Here is a 23,195-nt window from a genome sequence, read left to right as displayed (position 1 = left end):
CATCACGCTGAAAATTTATGGTCTTACAATTAGCATCTTGTCAGGCCTGTGTATCTAGTGTGATGTGGTGCAATTGCAATGGCCAGGGTGAAGCTCAGAAGAAGCATACACCATTTGTAATTACATTCAAGTACTGTTGTTAATCAGCATAAGGAATAAACTTTGTAGGCAAACTAAGAACCTGCTCCTGCTGTTCTTATGCAAAACTCCCATGGAGATCAATGGGGAATTTTATGGGAGTAGCATCTACAGAATCAGATCTCCCCCAGTGAAAAGAGAGGCCCTTATCCAGACATTTTTTGAAGGCATGTCAATGGGGAGGACGGTCTGTTCAGATTATCCCAAGTGTGGTATCTGTGGCTTCTTCTTTCCCGAGGAATTAAATTTTTAAGTGTACACGGCATTTTAATTGCTATAATCCCAGAGTTATCCTCCTGTCCCTGGAGTGACAAAGCTAATTAATGTTAAGGACAGCAGTGGCAGTGCTGGAGTATTTTCCATACTGGCACACACGGATATGTTGCATGCCACGTGTGAAGGTACAACTTGAATTTTTCAAACACATTTGCATTTTCAGTCCGCTATGCCAGGGGATCTTCAGAGGGGAGCTTCCACTGCCTGTGCTGAATCAGAGACAGGCATTCATGTGTTTTGGGTGCTCTCGGGGGCGGGGGGGGGGAAACAAAAAAATGGTCCCTGATTCTGAGAGGCAGCCTGGGCTAGAGAGCGGGGGTGTGTGTGGATGGGGTAGGGGTCCTGGGGCGCCCATCAGGGAACGTCAGGGGGGGGGGTTGAATGGGGCAGGAGTCCCGGGGGCACCATCAGGGGGTGAGAAGCAAGGAGGGGGAGGGGGAGGGGGCACAGTCTCCCCAACCGGCCCTCCATACAATTTCTGAAACCGAATGTGGCCCACAGGCCAAAAAGTTTGCCCGCCCCTGAGTTAGACCCTGAGCATGTGAGCAAGAACCAGCTAGCACCTGTAAGAGAGGATGCTTGGTGCCACCTGGCCCACCCTGGCCATTGTCTCATCTCCAGCCATAGTCATCCTGGTGCTTCACAGGAAGGAGATTTACAGAAAAAAAACCCAACAGAATACACCGGGAAAAAAAATTGCTTAACGATCCAGCTGAAATCCTGAAATATGAGCTATAGGAATACACGACATAAACCAGAAGTGAGCCGCAGGGCTGTTGAGTCCTGCCCCTACCATCACAAGCATCCCTGTCATACAATCATCGTCATAGGTTTGTCACTAGGCCATGCCCTCTCCCTGCCCAGCAGTGCTCAGATTTCAGGTGGCACTGGTCTTTTACTAGCTCACTCCTAGAAAAAGGGAAATGTAGGCTCTGTGCCCCAGTTCACACCAGCTTCTGCCAGCATAACTCAGGTGTGAATCTGGCCTGATAAGTGCTAGGTATCATTCAGATTTTGTCACTTTCAGAGGAGCCCCTTTCAGCTCATTTTTCAGTGTTTAAAATCTCCCCCAAGCCACTCTATTGAGCCAATAAGAGGGATCCCTAAAACGCTGTCCACTCCTTGATGGTTTTATACTGAGCCTTAATTTGTATGGCCTAAAGTGAACAAGATACAAAATGAGCTAACATTCTGGCCCATTGACCTTTCGGTCTTCATTGTGAATCCCAGTGACATAAGTCAGGCCATGATCCGAATCTGATGTTCTGTATCGGTTCTGTTTCTGGATCCCGCCTCTGCAATATTAATCAGCTCAGTGATGAAATCTCTGAGCCAAAACCCCACTGGGTTTGCTAGTGAAAGAAGATGACAAAAAAGGCAAGGTTCGCAGCCTATAGGGGCAGACACGGAGGGGATAGAAGAGAGATGGAAAATGAGGAATATGGGAGAGGGTACAAGGAAATAAGACTGGAGAGGAACATGGAAAAAAGGGAAGGGGAGATGGAAAGAGAATCAGGAGGCAGAGTATGACTGTAAATGACCCCACATGGCTCTATGAAGACTCATCTTCTCTGGGTTAATTAGCTTTACTTCAAACAACCAAGGATTTTATTTAGCCATATAAAATCAGTTAAGAAGATCTATCCCATATATGTTGCATTAAACACACTTGCATGTTCCATTAGTCACTGCTTGGATAGGAAGGATGGTCTAGTTAGGGCAATGGACTTCTCTACTAGTAGCAGCCTCAAGAGACCCAGGTTCCCAATCTGCGCCTCAGTTCCCAATCTGTAAAATGGGGATAATGCTTCCCTACTTCAAAGGGATGTGGTCAGGACAAAAGCCATTAATGACTGTGGGGTGCCTATTCTATGGCTACATGAGTACCTAGATAGACAGACAGACATTGATTTCAATAGCTCTACTATGGGCTTTACCAGCAAAACAGAGCAGAATCTGGGTTCCCTCGTAAAAGTCTTCAGCAGTAGGAACGGATCAGAATGTGTAAAACAGCAGCAAAAAAAAGAAAGGGGAAACTGGGTAGAGGGGTGACACATTTAGTGTCCCCTGTGGACTCAAGTTCCTGAGAAATCTTATCCTCACCTCGTCACAAGGGGCTATCCTGTCAATCATGTCTTTCAAATGGCCAATCATCCGCTCTTCCTGAAAATCATAGGGGAACGTTTCTGTCCATTCTGTCAACAACTGTAGGAGTTTAGGCCCAAATTTTCTGATCCGCGCCTGGAACAGAGACAAGAGTAATAGATACTGATTGAAAACACATTCAACAAAGTTCTGATAAATACCTGCTGAACTGAGTTTGGGGCCAGATTTTCAAGGAAGGCACTTATGGTTGCACCAGAAAAATCTGCTCATATGCAAACAAGTAATCTGGTGCACAAATGACTCATTTCTGATGCAAAATATACACGTGCCTCTCTGCATGCACAACTGTCTGTTTTACATGCAGATTTATGTATTTTGCACATGCAATTGCCTGTTTGTGATTGGATGGACACATTTTGTTGGTGCAACTGTGATACCTTATTTTAAAAGATCTGACCTTTTTAAAAAATGTATATACATACATTCCTCCCCTACCTCCCCCTCTCATACTACAATCATTTTGCTGGAAAAAAAATGGTTGCAAAGTGTTTCTTGAGTCAACAAACAGATGATTCTTTTGCTTCTTTGCTTTCTGGTAAGATACAACACAGCCAATTTGGCAGCTTTACTGCATCTCCGATTACTGATAATGCTGTCCACTTCTCATAGAATAAGCCATCAGGAAGGAGGGTTGGGCAAGACAAAGAGAACACAAACTCATATCATATGGACCTGCAGGCAATTCTGAGCCGGTCTAGATGTATCTGATTATGCGACTGTCAGACAAGTTTGGGGATATTGGTGGGGGAGAACGTCAGAGCAACAGTTTTTAATGCATGTTGCTTCCAAAGTTTTATATTTCCATAATCCAAGACAACAGGAAGAGCAATTTGCTCTAAACCAGTTATTCTCAACCAGAGGTATGCTTACCCTGGGGATGCATCAGCTCATCTAGATATCTGCCTACTTTTACAACAGGCTACATAAAAAGCAGTAGTGACATCAGTACAAACTAAAATTTCATACAGATAACGAATGACTTGTTTATACTGCTCTATATACTATACGCTGAAATGTAAGTACAATACATATATTCCCATTGATTTATTTTATAATTATGCGGTAAAAATGAGAAAGGAAGCCATTTTTCAGTAATAAGGTGCTATGACACTTTTGTATTTTTATGTCTGATTTTCTAAGCAAGTCGTTTTTAAGTGAGGAGGAACTTGGGGATCGGCAAGACAAATCAGACTTTTGAAGGGGATGGAGTAGTCTGGAAAGGTGGAGAGCCACTGCTGTAAACAGCAACTGCATTTTTATTTACAGAAAACATGGACCAAAACAAACAGCTTGCATAGGGAGCATGCTGCGGGGAAACGAACGTGCACCCTGTAATCAGGAAAAATTATAGAGTTATGCTCCACAGCCTTCTGCTTTCTGAAGAAGTTGGTTAAAATGCGTATTTCAGCTTCCCGCCAACAACAGGTTTCAATGTACCACAGCTCTATCAATAGTCATTGCCAGCTAGCATTAGCAGACACATGCTCAAGTACCAGCAAGTGGCTATTATGGAGAAGGCTCTAGTGGGAATTGCAAGGATTTGGGAGTATTTTTTGGTCCAGTTGGGTAAACTGATGCTTACTAAGCTTACAGACTGAAGGAGAGATGTTTATGCTGGTCACAGGACATGACTCAAGAGAGTGTTTGCTACTTAGCCTGGGTGGGAAGGATACTCATAAGCAGGTCTTCCCAAAATTTGAAAGCTTAGCCCTACCCTAGGAAAATCAAATCAATGGCCCCCCCCCCTTTCCCTGCACCTGGACTAACCAAAATGAGCTCCCTATCAAGGTAGATGGGGTAAATCTTCATAATATGATACTTCCTCTCTTTTCTTACAAGCTCCGATGAGCTGTGGAATACTTAACAATGCTCACATTGAAATGACCGTAAGTGGCACCTGGGTTAGCACCCATGTAAATGAGTACAGCACTTCGCATCTCAGAGCCATTGTTTCAGACTTTGCAAACACAAGCAGATATTTCTACTGTGCACATAAGCAGCAATTTTCATGTGCAAGTCAGGCACTTGGAGAGGTGATTGCTTTTACACATGCAATCAGCAGCCTGTGCAAAAGTGAGTGCACAAATTTGGATGGTGGGGATGAGTATCGGGCCATAATGTAACAAAGTGTTCTCAGGTTAATGGTTTCATGCAGTTGCATAAATCTTGAGCCGATGCAGAGATTACCAATTTGAAAGCAAGAGATGATGATCCTGCCAATAATTTTTATCATTCTGGTATTTCAGTAACAAATGACTGATGCACAGTCTTCTCCGCTCTGCCGTACCTGACATCAACCAACGTGCCATCTGGGACAAAACACACCTGTGACGTACTGGGTTACTCCTCACTGACACGTTCATGAAAGTTGTGATGGAATCTGGCACTGGATGAGTTAATCTTCTCAATTCCAACCTCCTCATAGGCACTGCCAGAGGACGAGTGTGTATGGTTACATACCATATCATGGTAAATGCATCCGATGAAGTGAGCTGTAGCTCACGAAAGCTTATGCTCTAATAAATTTGTTAGTCTCTAAGGTGCCACAAGTACTCCTTTTCTTTTTGCGAATACAGACTAACACGGCTGCTACTCTGAAACATACCATATCAGAATCTGCTACAATTCTCTGGTACAACAGGATGAGCTAAGATGCAAGAACAGCTTGGATTTTCTCATTCTATTAGCGTGTCACAACCTTACTATTACTTAAACATGGTTCCTTGTGTGCTAGATATAGCCAGCTGTAAGAATGATCTGTCAGAACAGAGACTGGAAGGTTAATGGGTAGTTGCACGCTATTATGTGGAGATCACAGTGACAGGTAAGCCCGAAAGGAATTGTTACATACTGTACCAGAAGCAAGAAAGCAAAAGGCCAGAGGTATTAAGTAAAAACGGGAAAGACAGTGGTTTGCTGACATGGGCAATTGACACGTGCAGTTTAAATCCTACCTCCTTGCATCCTGTAGGCTTGATCAGAGCCTTAAAGAAGTAAGGAGGGAGATCACCTGCGAAGTCTGAGACAGGGAAGGGAGGTTAGAAGAAGATTCGGAGGGACTAGCGCCTGGAGCTCTGCTTTTAGTTATTGATGGTATTAATAGGATGCCACTATGTCAGGTTCTCAGGAACAACAATAACCCATACGGAACCGGTAACATTCAAACAGGGAGGAGACAGGAGGACAGATGCATTAAGGACAAAATCAGCAGCGTTTTCCATCAGCCCTAGAGCTCTCTGCTCTTTGCAAATGCCACGAACCTTCCCGTGGTAGAACTGAACTAACCTTATCCAGCACCGGGTCGTCCAGTCGCTGCTGCTCAACGCACTTGTGACAAACTCGGGACAAAAGTTCATGAGGTTCAATGAAGAGTCTTGAACTCAGCAGGAATGTAAAGATATAGGCCTTCTGGGGAAATGAAACAGTCAGTCCCACTTTAAGACAGCTGTACAGTGTGTAAGATTTACCAGAAAATATCTTGAAATCCATATTTAGATTTTCTCCTTGTCACCAGACAGAGATGTTGCTGATTCCTCAGGTTACAAGTATGCAGTCACTAGAGTCCACTCTCTGCCTTGAGTTTACATATTTTTGCATACATAAATAGATACAGGCTTTACTTATGGTTGCCCATGAGACATGTGTAGTCTCCTCACTGGCTAAAGGGCAGAAGTTTAAACTGTACTTTCTAAACATCTCTTCCATTACACTGAAGCCAGTGGGATTGCACTGGTGCCAATGAGAAGAGCATATGTCTAAAAGATGCATGGATTTCTGACCTTGACAACTGACTTTATTACATCTCTCATAGGCCCATTATCATATATCTGAGCACCTCACAATCTTGAGTGCCTTTATTCTCATGTCACCCCTGTGAGGTAGGGCTGTGCAATTATCCCCATTTTACAGATGAGAAACTGAGGCACAGAGACTAAGTGACTAATCCAGGGTCAGACAAGAAGCCTGTAGCAGAGCAGGGAACTGAACTCAGCTCTCCCAAGTCCCACACTAGCACCATAACCACTAGACCATCCTTCCTCTCTTATGTCAGTCTTTACTCCCTGTGATTTAAACCCTTCTCCCAACAGCAGCGTGTGCTACCTCTATAACTCTCACTTCCAACTCTTGCCAGCCCAGGCACCCAAACTCATGGCAATGATCTGTCACTAGATTGCAGGGCTCGCCCTGCCGGCATTTGGTAAGATTTACTCTAGCAACTTTCCAGAATTGGTTTTAGAGGCCACGCTGTATGAATGTCATCAGCAGTCCTACGAGTCACTGCCACTGTGGAGGGGCAGGTCTGTGAAATATGCGGTTCAATTGTTTACAAATATATTTGTACAGTGAGTTTAAAGCACATGCATGAATCTCAAGTGAGAATCCTTAAAATATTGTGCAAAGTTGCTTTGGGTCCACAACCCCCAGGCGGCCTGGGTTACCATCTGGCAGCACCACCAATGCTCCTGAACAGCTCACGAAATATTTCACATCATATTGGGACTACTAAAAACCCAATAACCGAATGTGTCCATTACCTAGTTTAATTGCTTTTCTCATTTTTCAATTAATCTGTTTATGTTCAGGTGATCAGAAACAGAGCAATTGCTAATGTAAGACACTGTACCGCACTGATAACTTTATAACTCCGCAGAAGTCAGTCACACTCTATGATTCTTCATAATACAAGTCATCCCGCTGGGACACATTAGCACTAAAAAGTCTTCCAGTCAAATTCTTCCCTCAATTCCTCCGGGGCTGTGCAAATCCACTGAAGTCAATCGACTGCATCAGTGCAAAAGAGGAGGATTTAGCTTCTTGGAGTAGATTCTCAATGCATCAGTGGAGTTACTCTGGATTTACACTGGTGGAACCCAGATTAGGATAGTTATATGGGCCCTTGGGCCCAGAGACTGTAAGAATGTTGGGCACAATACATCCTAGGTGATTATTATGAATTGTCATGAACCGTGGCTCTATTTTCAATAGGGGAATGCCTCTCACACACAGAAGCCTGGGCAATTTTAACAACTGCTGAAGTTCTGCAAATTTACTGCTGGTTCAGGCTTAGAGCTGTTTTTTGCTTCACTCTAGCACTAAACCTCTCCAGGATGCTCTTCTGTTTTTCAGGTGCCCGCACATGCCAGCTCACTAATTCGTCAACACCAGAGCTTTACATCTTGGTGTCTTATTTAAAGCAACAGATCCCCTAAAGCTCTCTCATGGAAACTTAATCACAAAGCAGTTCAACAGCATTTAAAGCAATGCATCAATTTGCCAAGCTTTAATTGTAGGCAGCTTTAAATAAGCTTTCTTGATTCAAAACCCATGCATTTACATTTTTGCATAAAGCGCTGCCCCAAGTCATCAAAATTAAACTGTTTACTATACTATGAATTGCTTACTTCAGGGTAGTAATCAGTTGTAGGTATAAGATGTTGGATCAAAGCATCAAGAGATGCGGAGGCAAGGTTTCCATCCTGGAAGATCAGTCCTCCTTGATCATCTTCTTTTGCTGAGTGCAGATGAGGACTGAAGCCACAAGGGGTGAACATACTGATAGAACTCAGGGTTTGGGGCATGCCTCCCTGAAACAGAGAGAGATTCATGTCAGAGACCAGAGCGATTTGATCTACTCCCATAAACTGGAACAGCTTCCCTTTCCAATTAAAAGGCCCCCAGCCGTTAATGAGACCAAGGAGGGTTTCTGTTTACAAAACCAGCATGATTTCACGGCTGTGTGATGTCCTTCTTTACACACAGCATTGCTTCTGCACCACATCTGCTTTCGGAAAGTTACTGCTTGAGCACAGAACACTCAGCTCCAGTTTTAGGAAGAGAAGACGACGGCACCTGCCTAGGGCATCTGACTGAAGAGAGCGCCCAAACTACCTCGAGCCCACCCCAGCAGACAGTAGTGGAGAAAGTTTGCAGGAATTTGGTACATCCTAGGCCCTTTAAGAAGATCCTGTTCCCCTCCTGCTTTAGGCCCTGGAGATTCCCGTGTAGGAAAGGGGACGCTTGGGCTTGAAACCCAGAACCTCCCAGGAGACAGTTGGAGGCTGTAGGATGGAATTTCCATGCCCCCTGGAGCAGGTGGCAGCTGGTTCTTCATGCCCCGTGGAGCTATTGCTAACATGCGGAGCAGGAGAAAGGAGAGGGGTTTCACCTGTGGCTTACTGGATAAGGGTCTTGGGGGAAAGGCTGATGATTCTGTGCTTCTCAGGAGATGAGTGAGTGGATGCAGGGTGAGAGCGAACAGTGAGGAAGGAGAAGCACGTCAGGTGGAGAGAAGTATGGTAGGGATACTGTGAGAGGGGAGATGGAGACCATGTTGGGAGGAGAGGCAGAGGAACAGAGTGTGGGAGCCGTAGAGGAAAAAAAGGAAGGAATACAAAGGCAATAAAAGAAGGAAACATGGAAATAGAAGAAACAATAGGAATGTGGGAAAGGACCAGAGAAGGCATTAGCATTATTTAGGCCAATATTTTCAAAACTGTATGCCGGAAATTATGTTCCTAGGTCCACATTGAGCCACATAAGTATCTAATTTCAAAAGGTGCTCAGCACCCAGGGGCTTTAACAACAGCTGCTGGGTGCTCAGAACATTTTAAAACCAGGCAACTTATTTAGGGGTGTCAAATGTGGACCTAAAAGCATAACTTCAGGCTTCCATTGTTGAAAATCCTGGCCTTTGTTCCATTCCTATTCTCTGTGCCGGCTGGTGCTCCAGGGGCATCTCTCCCATTGAGATGTATGGAATGATTTGATTGTTTAGACTGTTGACCAATTGTTTAGTTTTTGAGTTGGTGCAAGCAATATGGTAGATTTTTCCAGGTAGGCCTCCAATACACCTCCAAGCAACCCTGATGACACCACCCAAGGTGTCACTCTAGCCAGAATGGAAGCAGTAGCATCTAATTTTAAAAAGAGTGCAGATGTCCTTGTTAGTAAGTCTGCAATAGCCCTCCCATAGCAAATAATTGCTACTTTTTGCACACTCTTCAGACACTGTGTATTAAATGGCAAAAGACAGCCAAATCCCATCTGTTATTTCTAACACTCTCCATGTTATGTCTTGTTTCTATGGCAATAATCCCAAGAAAGATTACATGTGCGTATAGATCAAGAAATAAATCTCATGGATATGGACTATCTGGGCCAGGAATAAAAAAAAGTTAAAAAGCTGTAAATTTATATGACACATTCTTGCGTCAATGCAAAATACAGAATTTGGGGTTATAATTAATGCAAAGCAATTCCTCACTGTCAGCACCATTTTTATTATCTAATAGAAATGTATTTGAACAGGATATTGCCTGAACTGTTGCATCGTTCTACAGCTAAATAAAAATGGCATGTAGAGTTGTTTTACTTCCTTCTTAAATATTGGTAAAGAATTAAGCTCCACTCCCTGTCCTGTTTTGGTGCTCCAATTAATGTTGTGTCTCATGCTGAAACACACTGGCATCCCCCTTTAAGAGATGGGCCACTGGAAGATAACAGCCTACCCAACTGCGACTGCCTAATGCACTTGCTTTTAGCTCAAGTGGCAGAGGTCTGTGTTGCAGTGCTGAAGCCCCTGGGTTCAAATCCTGCTGATGATTCATGGGAGATGTTGCTACAATTGCAGCAGAGTTTGCATGTGATGAAGGATGACTGTACAAAAGACTAACAACTCTAGTAACAAAGTTTTGGCATAAAACTTCCTTATTCATGCTTGAGAAGGTCACTGTCAAGTCGACTTGAGATTAGGGTACTGACTGAGCTGGTTTCAATGTTTTACAAAACTATACTGCTCTTTCCTTCCTTTTTTAATGTGAGCCTGAAGTATCACTTCATTAGCAATATGGAAAAATGAGAACTTCCTTTACAATAAATCTCAGGCAGCATGTATTTGTGCATTCTATCTAGTTTATGAGCGATGCTTTGGGTGACCTATGCTGTCAGTCATAGTAATGAAGGAAACAAAGAGGAAAACGTTGACTGCAGTAAAAACAAAACAGAAAAGACATTTGTCTCATTCTACTTGCCATGATTTATATAAAGGGGCACATGTCTTATCTCAAGGTGTTGCAATATTGTCCCATTCCTGGAATGTGAAAGTGCAGTGAGCAGATATCAATGTGATAAAATTAGGGCTGTCAAATGATTAAAAAAATTAATCGCAATTAATTGCACTGTTAAACAATTATAGAAAACCATTTATTTAAATGTTTTTGGATGTTTTCTACATTTTCAAATATATTTATTTCAATTACAACATGGAATACAAAGTGTACAGTGCTCACTATTTTTTATTACAAATATTTGCACTATAAAAGACAAAACTTTATTTTTCATTTCACCTAATAAAAGTACTTTAGTGCAACCTCTTTGTCATGAAAGTTGAACTTACAAATGTAGAATTATGTATAAAAAATAACGGCACTCAAAAATAAAACAATGTAGGACTGAATGGACTTGTCGGCTCTAAAGTCTTACATTGTTTTGGTTTTGAGTGCAGTTAGGTAGCAAAAAAAAAAATCAACATTTGTAAGTTGCATTTTCATGTTAAAGAGATCGCAAATATTTGTAATAATAAATAATAATATAAAGTAAGCAGTGTACACTTTGTATTCTGTGTCGTAACTGAAATCAATATATTTGAAAATGTAGGAAAACATCCAAAATATTTAATAAACTATAGAATACCAATTGAAATTTAACAGTGCGATTAAAACGGCAAATTAATTTTTTAAATCATGATTAATTTTTTTAATTAATCTTGTGCGTTAACTGCAATTAATTGACAGCCCTCAATAAGATCAATGCTTCCTTTTTAATTGAATCAACTGCTAGTATCACAACAACCTAACCAACAATGTCTTTGCATAAAAATGCACGGTTAGTCCACACAGCTTCTTCTATGGAGTTTGGATACACTTGGCTGCCTGTGGCAATAGCAACACTAGGGCCCTGTTTCAGGAAAGCATCCCTATTCAGCAAGGCACTTAAGCATGTGTTTAAATGCTTTAGTGAACTGAAACTCAACTATGGCAACCAGCACTTGGCCTTTCCTTTCAGTTCAGGGTTCTTCAGACCTGGAAAGTTCTACAATGAGACTTACTGAAAAGACTGGTGCCCTAATGGTGGAAAAGGAGCATGCTGCCAGGCAGTGGATCTGAAACCAGGTCCCACGCTCCGCAGGCTGGAAGTGTTGTAATAACAGCACATATAGTCTCTGGTGGGGATGATGAGGGCAAAATACCTTACATCTCTTGAGTGACCACCTTGGCTGCTGGGCTCTGGAGAGAGTATCCTTGACAGGTGGTCTTGAGTAAGTGGGAGAAGTCCACACCCCAAAGAAAAAAGAATGAATCTGATACAGGCTTGCAGCACAAATACCAGCACTCAAGCCACTTATGCATGGCATAAGTGGTAGATTTAAGTTAAGAGACGTTGAGCTATGTGCTCATTTCTGATCTATTCAAAAGGACGAGGAGGGAAAAATGTGACATTGGGGCATTTTCCATCTTCCTCTTGATCACACAGAAACCTGCTGTAAAGAATATGCTCAGATGCCACAGCTCTGTGGTTATAGAAAAACAAGGTTAGGGAGAAAGGATGGTTCAGTTGTTGGGTACCAGCTAAGACTTGGGAGATCTGGGCTCCATCCCCTGCTCTGCAACAGACTTTGTGGGAGACCTTGGGCAAGTCACTTAGCCTCTCTCTGCTTCAGTGCCCTACCTGTAAAATGGGGATAATAGCTTTGCCTGCCTCACACAGGTATGGGGAAGTTAAATCCATTCAAGATTGTGAAGCGCTTTGACGAGAAGCACTACATAAGGGTTAGGTGACATCATAGAACGTGGGACACAATAGGGAAAATTCTCCAGTGCTCCACACCTTGTGCACTCATTTACACCACCACCCAGGGAATGTAAATCAGAACAGTAGCACTTTGCAGAAGTATAAATGACCACACTAAGGCACGAGGGGAAGGGGCAATGGATAACCTGGCCCACTGCCACCTGTGTTAATCACAACAGCCCTAGATAGCCAGCCCTTTCCTTGCTTATTTTTATACACTTTACTACTAGGTATCTCAGTGACCCCCAGACACCTGGGAAACAACAGCATAAGCTCTGTTGTGGCATGCTTCTTTAACTTTCTACAATGTTAGGAATAGGATGTATTCAAGGCTTCTCCAATAAGGAGATACAACAGCTCAGGCAATATCCTGTTCTAATACGCTAACAGAGAATAAAATGGAGCTTGCTGGAAGTAAAGAATTACACGGCATTTAACATAACACTGAATCCCGTATTTCCATTGTGGAAGAAATGTGGAACCACTTCTGTCTAATATTAATAACTAAACCATGGACTTTTAAATCACACATCTACTCTTCTCCTCTTTTTCCTGTCTCTCTCTATTCTTTTGACCTTCCTTTCATTAGATTCTTTAGTCTTGTACTGAATATTACATTATAATATTTCACGGTATTACATATAGTAAAAAAATTAAGCTATCTCAACAGAAATAAGAGAATGAAGTCAATATACTGATTTTTAGCTTTCTTTCTCCCCCACCCCATCCCAATCAGGACAACTCCATATTCCAATTCAGAGATTTTTATCCTGTGATCCTTTAAAAGTGGCATCTGATGATTTAAAGTTACATATAAACATTTTGCAATTTTTACATAAAGATGTGTACCAATGAGTTGTGCCCGATTAAGCATAAGCCAAGAAAGGACTTAAGGATTTGAACCATTGAGCTAAAAGAGTAGAACCAAATTCCAACTGGTGCTGTGCAAAGACGCCTATTACAAATTCTGCATATGGCAGGAATGGGAACAGGAATTTTCCACCCCAGTCCTGACTTCCCAAAAAGTCCAAGCAGAAGCCATGCAGCAAGCCTTCTGGGAGAGCAGCGGCAGTTTCAGACCAGCAACGTCTCTTGCACAGATTATTCCTGCTCGTCTATGGGTGTTTTGTGTGCAGAGCCACCGCAGACTGGAATGGTTGCCCCTATTAACCAGGGAGATCAAACAGCTTGCCCCGGGTAAGTATTTGGCAGAGCAGACAGTGGAGAACAGACTTTCTTGCTCGTAGGCCTGTGCTTCAACTTGTTACACTACTTAACGTCAGAAACAAGAGAAAGACAGTGGGCTGAATCTGCCTTTGTTTGTGCCTGTATTTTGTCCTTGCAGTCCAGGAAACTATCTGGCTTCCATTACTGCAGGTTCTTAGCACCTCCCCAAAACATTATGGCTGGGAAGTATTTACAGGATTTACCTCACTTTACAGGTGAAAATTCTGATGCTCTCAGCCCTGTCACATAACTGCACTCATACTAACTCCATTACCAGTGCACATACAGACCATCTGTACTAAATGCAGGTTAACCTTGCCGAGATCATCATTAAAGGCTTTGTGTGAGAGCACGAGAGTGAGAGGAACTTCACGTGTGCATCCGTTTTCTTAACAACCCTGCTAACAAGGGTACTAATGGTTATGAGCTTTTTATATTATGTGGACGCAAAGGTCCAGATTTTCAACAGACTTTAGGCAGTGCTTAAGCCGGTTAGGCGCCTACCTCCTATCCATGTCAAATCGAACCTGATTGGGCGCTTTTGAAAATCTCGGCACATCTTGGTGCCTAAACATGTTTACAAAATCCGGCCCCAAAAGCCCCAACGTAGGGAGCGGAGCAGAGCTCAGATTAACGCAGGGGTTGCAAACCCTTTTCATAGCATGAGCCACTGTAAATAGCAAGAATGCCTCCCCTGCCATTGGCATTCTACACACAGTCCCAGAGCATTGTTCTAAGGCTATGACACACTACGGTGCTGGCCAGAAACTGCCACTTGATTTCCTGGCATCAGTCACATGACCTAAGGCCAAATTCCAAAGGCAAATAAATACCCTGCCCTTGTCCACTGACTCTAGTAGCTGCTGTTACAACAGTCCCTGTGGCAACGACAGCTATTGCTTACATGGGAAAAGTAACATGAGGGAAGCAGTTAATTTATTTCCAGCTGGCTTTGACCTGTTAAGTGTTTTATCCTTTTATCCAAAAGTTAATCAGCAACATCAACTTTTGATCTTCATTTCATTTCCCCTTCTCTCTCTCTCAGAGGAAAACAAAGAGAGCCAGCCTCATGTGAGCAGCCATCTCTTACCATGGACTACACTTTGGGAAGAACTGAGTTAAAGGGTTTTCTCTCTTGTAGGAGAATCATGGTCTGAAAGATGGACTCTTCCGCACCAGCTGGCCAGGCTGGCTGTGCTTCTCTGTACATGGGGTTTAACCCAGTGGATTCATAAAGCGCATAGATATGCTACAGAGATCTCTGTGCACTGCAGAGACCCATGTGCGGCTCACCATAAATCTTTTTCCATCTATTTTATTATTATTTATATTACACTAACACCTAGATCGGGTGCTAGATGATGTACAGACACACTGTAAGGAACTATACCTGCCCCCAAAGAGCTCACAGTCCAAATAGACAAGACAAAGAGTGGGATACGAAATAGGCACAAAGCGACTGTGCCACAGATAGGAAGAGACCCCAAGTCTTCTGACTGGCAGTCCAGGGCCCTATTTATGAGGCCACAGTATCTCTCTAGGGACCGAGTTACATTTGAGATCAGTGCATGAGTGGCTTGGAGAAGACCTTCTCCATCATTGCTTTTGTCTACATGAGCTGTGGTTTAGCATTCTACGTTTGAACTAGGTGGAAACAATTTTGATTCCGAATCCGGCATGTCACTTAGGCATATGTTGTCAAAAACGTCCATTACTTTTAACTCTGCAGACAGTTTCAAGGCGAAAACCTGTGCCAGGATTTTTACGCCATTGAGAAATGCATTACTTGGCAAGAAGATTCCTCCTCACCCCTGGCTGAAGGAGAAACATCTTTAAAAAGCAGCCCAAGCTAGTTTTGACTGGATAAATGTGCCTATTTCAGAGAAGCCATGTTGAGTGCCTGTAGGTGTCAGATGAATACACTGGTATTTTCACCCTGGATTTATAGTCACTTTCTCTCCAATGCCTCACAACTGTTTGGAATTAGCTTGATGTTTATTGTGAGGGCCTATCACAAACATTAGAAAAATCTGCTACACTACTAATCTATTTTCCCTGTTATGCTGAGAAGCAGCAGGGGACTCCACGGGGCTGGTGTTTGCCTGTACAGGACGGTTGGAATAAAGATGCTTTTGCTTTTCCCACTGATAGCTAAGCTAAAATTTGTTAAAGCTTTAGCTCATCTTGACAGCGTTCAAACCTTCTGTATCTTCCTGCAACTTGTATTTCCTTCTTGCCGGCCTCCTTCCATAAAAATACACCTTACTCTTCTCCAGCAGTAGATTTCTGGCTACCACTGCTTCTCTCAATAAAACATGCTCTTGTCCAAAGCCGGATATGAGTTACTGCAGAGTGCAAAACAGCCGCTGTTTACTTGTGTGGTCACTGTCCTGACACCATCAATTTGTTAAGTATTTTTGGAATACGAAAGGTATGGTGTGAAAACAACATGCTAGCTGATCTCTTTTTCACTAATGCACATTCATTAACCTCTCACTGAGTCAGGGTATACGTCTGCATTGTCTCAGCAAAGTTAAAATAAAGCACATCTCGGTGTCATAATGTCAAATATGAGCTGTGGGAGTCAAAGATTTTTGTTTTTAATAAAAGCAATGGTTTTAGAACGTGGTGGTACATTTAGATTTTCTAACACAGTCTTTCCTTGGGTAAATTATCAATGGGAACAGGGGTTTGTTTGCATAAGGACTGAGTGAAAGCTAAGAAAGGACCTCAGGATTTGGCCAAAGTTACTGAATCATATCATATAGTTGCATGCAGTAGATATTCATACTAGGAGGGTCTTTCTTATTAAAGAGATGAGAAAAAATGGAAAAATTCTGCTTCAAGACTCGATGTCAATGACAAAGTTCAGCAAACTCCAGCCCTCAGATGCAGAGGCCAGAGCTTCGCACTGGTGCCATGCTGTGATCACGTTTGCATCTCAATGCATACTTTATCATGTCACTTGCAATGCACCTGACATTTCAATATAGCGTGTCTGCCAGACAAGACTTAGGCCTGGTCTATACCTAAAAATTAGATTGGACCTAGCTACATCACTCAGGGCTGTAAAAAATTCCACATTCTGTGCAATGCCCACTAACCCACACTGTAGATGCAGCTAGGTTGATGGCGAGGTGGATTAACTACATTGACAGAAAACCCCTTCCACTGCTGTAGGAAGCGTTTATGCTGTGGCACTATAGCAGCATAGCTGTGACACCCGTAGCTGTGCCATTGTAGTGTAGACATACTCTTAGTATCAGGGTTGGGCACAGTAGACTAATGGGGCAGTTTCAGGCAGGAGCAGGTCTCCGTGTTAACATAGATCCAGATAATGGAAATGGAAGGATGCAGCAGCATGCATGTTCTGGAGAAATTCATCATCTGGCAAAACACTGAATGTGAAATAAAGGAATAATAGAATCACAGAAGGTTAGGGTTGGAAGAGACCTCAGGAGGTCATCTAGTCCAACCTCCTGCTCAAAGCAGGACCAACACCAGCTAAATCATCCCAGCCAGGGCTTTGTCAAGCCAGGCCTCAAAAACCTCCAAGGGTGGAGATTCCACCACCTCCCTAGGTAACCCATTCCAGTGCTTCACCACCCTCCTAGTGAAATAGTTTTTCCTAATAGCCAACCTAGACCGCCCCCACTGCAACTCGAGACCATTGCTCCCTGTTCTGTCATCTGCCACCACTAAGAACAGCCTAGCTCCATCCTCTTTGGAACCCCCCTTCAGGTAGTTTAAGGCTGCTATCAAATCCCCAACTCACTCTTCTCTTCTGCAGACTAAATAAGCCCAGTTCCCTCAGCCTCTCCTCGTAAGTCACGTGCGCCAGCCCCCTGATCATTTTTGTTGCCCTCTGCGGGACTCTCTCCAATTTGTCCACATCCCTTCTATAGGGGGGCCCCAAAACTGGATGCAGTACTCCAGATGTGGCCTCACCAGTGCCAAATAGAGGGGAATAATCACTTCCCTTGATCTGCTGGCAATGCTCCTACTAATACAGTCCAATATATGGTTAGCCTTCTTGGCAACAGGGGCACACTGCTGACTCATATCCAGCTTCTCATTCACTGTACTCCCCAGGTCCTTTTCTGCAGAACTGCTGCTTAGCCAGTCGGTCCCCAGCCTGTAGCAGTTCATGGGATTCTTCCATCCTAAGTGCAGCACTCTACGCTTGTCCTTGTTGAACCTCATCAGATTTGTTTTGAACCAATCCTTCAATTTCTCTAGGTCACTCTGGACCCTAGCCCTACCCTCCAGCATATCTACCTCTCCCTCCAGCTTAGTGTTATCCGCGAACTTGCTGAAGGTACAATTCATCCCATCATCTAGATCATTAATAAAGATGTTGAACAAAACCAGCCCCATGACCGACCCCTCGGGCACTCCACTTGATACCAGCTGCCAAGTAGACATTGAGCCGTTGATCACTACCCATTGTGCCCGACAATCTAGCCAGCTTTCTATCCAACTTATAGTCCATTCATCCAATCCATACTGTTCCTGATCACCTTCCTCTCCTCCAAGTGCTTCAAAATGGATTCCTTGAGGACCTGCTCCATGATTTTTCCAGGGACTGAGGTGTGGCTGACCAGTCTGTAGTTCCCCGGGTTCTCCTTCTTCCCTTTTTAAAAGATGGGCACTATATTTGCCTTTTTCCAATCTTCCAGGACCTCCCTCCCCTGATCGCCACAAGTTTTCAAAGATAATGGCCAATGGCTCTACAACTGCAATCACATCAGCCTGTTAAGGAACAGATTAAGAGAGAGGAATGGAAGAATCATGACCTTGAGACTGACACACTGGGCTATGATTCAGAAGATTTTGGCTCCTCTTCTGAGAGCTCCCACAGATTTCCTTTGTTGTGACCTTGAGCAAGTCTCCATGCTTCAGCTCCCCATCTGAAAAGTGAGGATAACAATACTACCTTTCTCCTACTTTGTCTATTGTAAACTCTTCAGGACAAGGACTGCTTCTCACTCTGGGTTTCAACAGCACCTACCACAATGGAGCCTCACCTCAGCTGTGGTCACTAGTCGCTATCATAGTACAAGTAATGAATAACAACAGTACAACCATTGGGACCCATAATACGCAAGGCTGGTTTCTTGTACGCACATTTTTCACACTAGTTTCATGCATTTTTAAGCTATTCATCTTAGCAGAGAAAGACAGTTTAGAAAGAGAATCCTGATCCCTCTTCTTTTTTTCCAGGAGGGGAGCTGAAGAAGGGGGAAAAGATCGGTGGTGTTTCAGAAACGTGAAGGAAAAAGTCATATTGTACGAACTGTTTCGGCTTGCCAGGGCTGTGGTTATAAATGGCTTCTCAGCAAGCGGGGGAGGTGTTAAGAACATTATTATGTATTTGATGCTGATGTAATTAGGAAGCTGGTGGCAGATGTTGCTTCCTTTTCACCAAGCTATAAAACATTCATTTTACAGACCGTGATGCAGTAAAATGGCACAAAATTCAACCTGTCAATCCGAATAACGTTGGGAATAATTAAGTGAGCAATATACTGAAACTATACAATTTACAAATGTGCTGGAATCACAAGGGATAAGTAGGGGGCAAACCACAGAGGGGAAACTGACATTCTGGTCTATTTCTCCCTTACTGTGACCCCCTAATTAATACTCATACACCACAAAGAACAGCAGCTGCATATCAGTTTTCCCAGTCCAGCTTCAATATGAGGGAGTCAGGATTTAACCCATGGTCCACAGAGTCCCACAGACTTCATTCTAATGACTTCATTGGGTTATCTCTGGTCCTCTGGATAGTGCTAATGTAAAGTACAGAGGGGTTTTGCTCTCTGATACGTGCACATCACTGCATCTGAAGTCAGTCAATGGGAGATGTATGCTTACATATCTTCCCGCAGTATTTGTTCCATCACTGCAGTAAAATGACAATGATCATAGTTGTCACTGTGTTACAGGTTTACGAGAAATATTTTGCAATCAAAATATTACACTGAAAAACCGACTCCCGCCAATTATCTAAAAATCTGCTGGTAAGTGTGCTACTGAAAGAAGCCCAATTTATAGATGATGGTGAGGCACTAAATCAATTACCAGTACATTGCTTGCAAAAGCAAGGTCACCTTGCTGGGGGAATGTTCCTGTTTACGCTCATATCTGTAAATTTTGTGTGATAGGGAAAAACGAAACACTGATTAGCATGAATTTGGTAGCTAGTCTGAAGCAGAATGTAAATCAGAAATTGGAAGATTTACGGCCTATTAAAATGAACTCCAATCAAAATCCCATCCAGGCAACAGTTCCCCAAGGGTTTCCATTTGTTAACATCACTTTTTTTTTAATAACTTTCTTTTTCGTGTATCAGCAGCAGTAATAAAAGCCTTTGGTATCAAGCAGAGCAGAAAACACATTATTTACCTTAAAATGCCGTCACTGCTTGGAAATATAATGAACTAGAGCCATCAAGTGCAACAATGAGAAAACACTCAGGTATGAATCCATAGATGCCAAACTTCTCTCTTAATCTGGAAAGAAATTCTGTTCTGATTAAACTGATTTAAGTCTGGAGTATTTCCATTGAATGCAGTGAAGTTACTTGAGATCAACATTGGTGTGAGATCAGAATCTAACCCCTGATGTCTATACATTTTAGTTCCTATGCTACTCATACCAGCTAGACGGTCTCAACCATAACTTCGTCTGTGTAAGGAACACAGGATGGGGCTCCGCTGTATATTTGTAGCCAATTATTATTAGAATGATAGAAATACCAGAAAGGGTGCATAAACTCCAGGTGCTCTTGAAATAACTTTAAAATACATTCTAAGTGAAGCAGTACACGTCAAGATAACCTACGATCGGTAGCGAGCGGGACAACTAAAAACGTTAATTCACCGTACAATCTCTCTCCCCCACCTATTTTCAAATGCCTGGCAAATAATCATAGGCAATAAACTAACTGTTCTGGGTGTGTATATGTAACAATGATATTTTTTGTTTTGTTTTAAGGAAACTGAAAATTAAAGCATAAAAATGGGAGAAATGAGAGAGCCCTTGAAAAAATGGAAGAATTTTTACTTATGATTTGGCAAGCACTGACAGTGCACTCAGAACTCTACAAAACACGAAAACATGGGCCCTGGTCCAAGGCATTTACAAACTACGCACTGGATCCAAAGCCCACTGCAGTCAATGGCAGTCATTTGATTGACTTCAGCAGGCTAGAAAAGAAAGGTGCTGAGAAAGGTGATCACTTAGGCCAGATCTACACTATAAATTTATGCCCACACCCCTGAGTGATAGAGTTATACCAACCTAACCTCCAGTGTAGACAGCGCTGTGTTGATGAGAGAGCTTCTCCCGTCGACATAGTTACTGCCTCTTGCAGAGGTGGATTAATGGGAGGAGCTCTCCTGTCAGTGTAGTAGCGTCTTCACTGAAGCACTAGAGCAACACAAGTGCAGCTGTTTTAAGTGGAGACATGCCCTTAGATACCTTTATGTAGACAGGAACGCTGGTGATGTTATATCGACCTGGGCTGGTCTTTATATGAATCATGGAAGAGAGGGGGTTTTAAGAAGGATTTAAAGAGATTTTAATTATGTTTAAAAGCTCTAAATTAAAATGGTCTTGGGACTTGTACAATGATATCTGCTTGGCATGCAACACTCTCCTAATTGTTCTTAAATTAAGAAATCCAACTTTAGAATTTTGATATACTAAATAAATGTATATGATGCACCTACCTTCTGCAGCTTCCGTCACACACAGGAAGCCACTGAATTAACTTCTGTGCTTACGTTTCACCATTACATACCCCGCAACCACTATTACTGAGTCAAAATGAATTACAAAGACATAAAAGCAACTGATTTACTGATTGTTTTAAAGGCAGTGTCTTTTAGCATTATTATTTTAACATTTGAAGTCTGAGTCTGCATTACTGCACTGTTAATCCACAGCTAGCCAAAAGATTGAAAATGTGTCTCCGAATCTTAAGAACACCATCCATTTACAACGACAGAAATGTTTCAGATCATGTCTGAGGACATATCCCTGACCACAGCGAAAAAAGTGATCATTTAACAACCCATTTTCTCTTTGAAATGGCTATTACTTTGATAGTGGGAGCTGTCCCTCCCAGCCCCCCAGTCCCTCCCTTCCATTCAAAGCCTAGTTTCGACCTCTGCAGTAAGTTTCTTCTGTTCTTGTTTAGGTTGCTTTTGACACTTTGGTGTTTGCCTTCGACTACTGGGGCCTGATTCTCTATTGCCTTCCATCTTGCCTGGAGTATAAAATGGCACCAAATCAGAGCAGCCACCAAATCAGCAACCTCCACAATGTGAAAATTGCACCTCCAAGCAGTGTACAGTCAGGATGTGTCTACACAACAATAGCTGCACATGGGGCTAGCTCAGCCGAGCTAGCTTGAACCCAGCGAGTGCAGGTAACAGCAGCACTTCAGACAGTGCAGCACAGGCTTTGGCACGGGGGAGTGTCCCCAGCATGGCCCCCGAGTACATACTTGGCTTGCTAGCCTGCGCTGAAGCCCACACTGCACTGTGCTAGCTGGATTCAAGCTAGCCCGAGCACAGCTTTCGACATACCCTCTGGCCCCTAGTCTCAGTTACACCAATGTAAATCAGGGGGTAACTTTACTGAAATCAATGGAAAGTCACACTGGTATAACAGTGCTATGGCTGAAATCAGAATCAGGCCCCCTTATATTACAATGCTGTCAGCTTTGTAGCCGTGCAGATGCCTCTCTTTCCATCTGAAAGAAGGCCAGCTCCACTTGATGCTTAAAGAAATACACCTGAAAACCCATAAATTAAACAAAAACGCAGCGCTAGGTCCACTCTCACGTCAGCTCAGATAAACAGGCCCCAACAAGTATAAAAGTCTTCCGCACCAAGCAAAGCAATTCTACTATTTATGCAGAGGGGAAAAAAGAAAGCTGTATATCAACAGATAATTACAAGCACAGCTTTATCTGTCCCTGCTGATTACTTGCAGCTAGGTTTGATGATTCTGTCATCAAGCAGCAGGTTGCTCCGAAAGCTGCATGTCACAACACTTCAATCACAGTTCTTTCATTTATTAGCACCTACTGTTACCTGTCTCCTAGTTGAAAATCTTAACATGCATTTGTAAATTGGTCTCTGGAGTCGGTCAGAGAGGTTTAAAAAGCAATAAATCATATTATATATATACACACACACACACCCCCACACACATATTATATATATACACACACACACACAAAATATATACATAAATAACTGCCTGTAAAGATTATTTACAACTAATTACTCACGGAAGAGCCAAATCCTACAGCCCACATACATCAATAATCACTGAACAGCAGCACAAACACTGCTAGGTACAGTATGTCAATTTTTCACTATTGTTAAGTATATCATATTGCAATTCATAATCTGAGCAGTTACCTGATTAGCACGGAAATCCTACAGATTTTGATTTTTTTAAGAATCTCTGGGGTTCGATGCATCCCTTAGATTTATGGTCCCTGGAAAATAAGGGGT

General features: G+C 42.8%; 1 protein-coding gene across 2 annotated transcripts in view; it reads right to left on the bottom strand.

The window, feature by feature from the left end:
* Window positions 1-23,195, bottom strand: part of RASGEF1C (RasGEF domain family member 1C) — a 112,302-nt gene that overhangs the window by 39,078 nt on the left and 50,029 nt on the right. The window contains exons 1-4 of one of the 2 annotated variants that reach the window (XM_038413447.2): window positions 20,068-20,193; window positions 7,983-8,165; window positions 5,866-5,988; window positions 2,518-2,655 (exon numbers count right to left, since the gene is read on the bottom strand). In XM_038413447.2, the coding sequence (XP_038269375.1) occupies window positions 2,518-2,655; window positions 5,866-5,988; window positions 7,983-8,159 (438 nt within the window). In that variant the 5' untranslated portion in view covers window positions 8,160-8,165; window positions 20,068-20,193. Of the gene's footprint in view, window positions 1-2,517; window positions 2,656-5,865; window positions 5,989-7,982; window positions 8,166-20,067; window positions 20,194-23,195 lie in introns of those variants that run through there. The other variant, XM_038413445.2, reaches the window with a different exon arrangement.

Source organism: Dermochelys coriacea, chromosome 8 (genome assembly GCF_009764565.3).
Source record: "Dermochelys coriacea isolate rDerCor1 chromosome 8, rDerCor1.pri.v4, whole genome shotgun sequence".
Lineage (NCBI taxonomy): Eukaryota > Metazoa > Chordata > Testudines > Dermochelyidae > Dermochelys > Dermochelys coriacea.
This window is presented reverse-complemented; position numbering and strand designations above follow the sequence as displayed.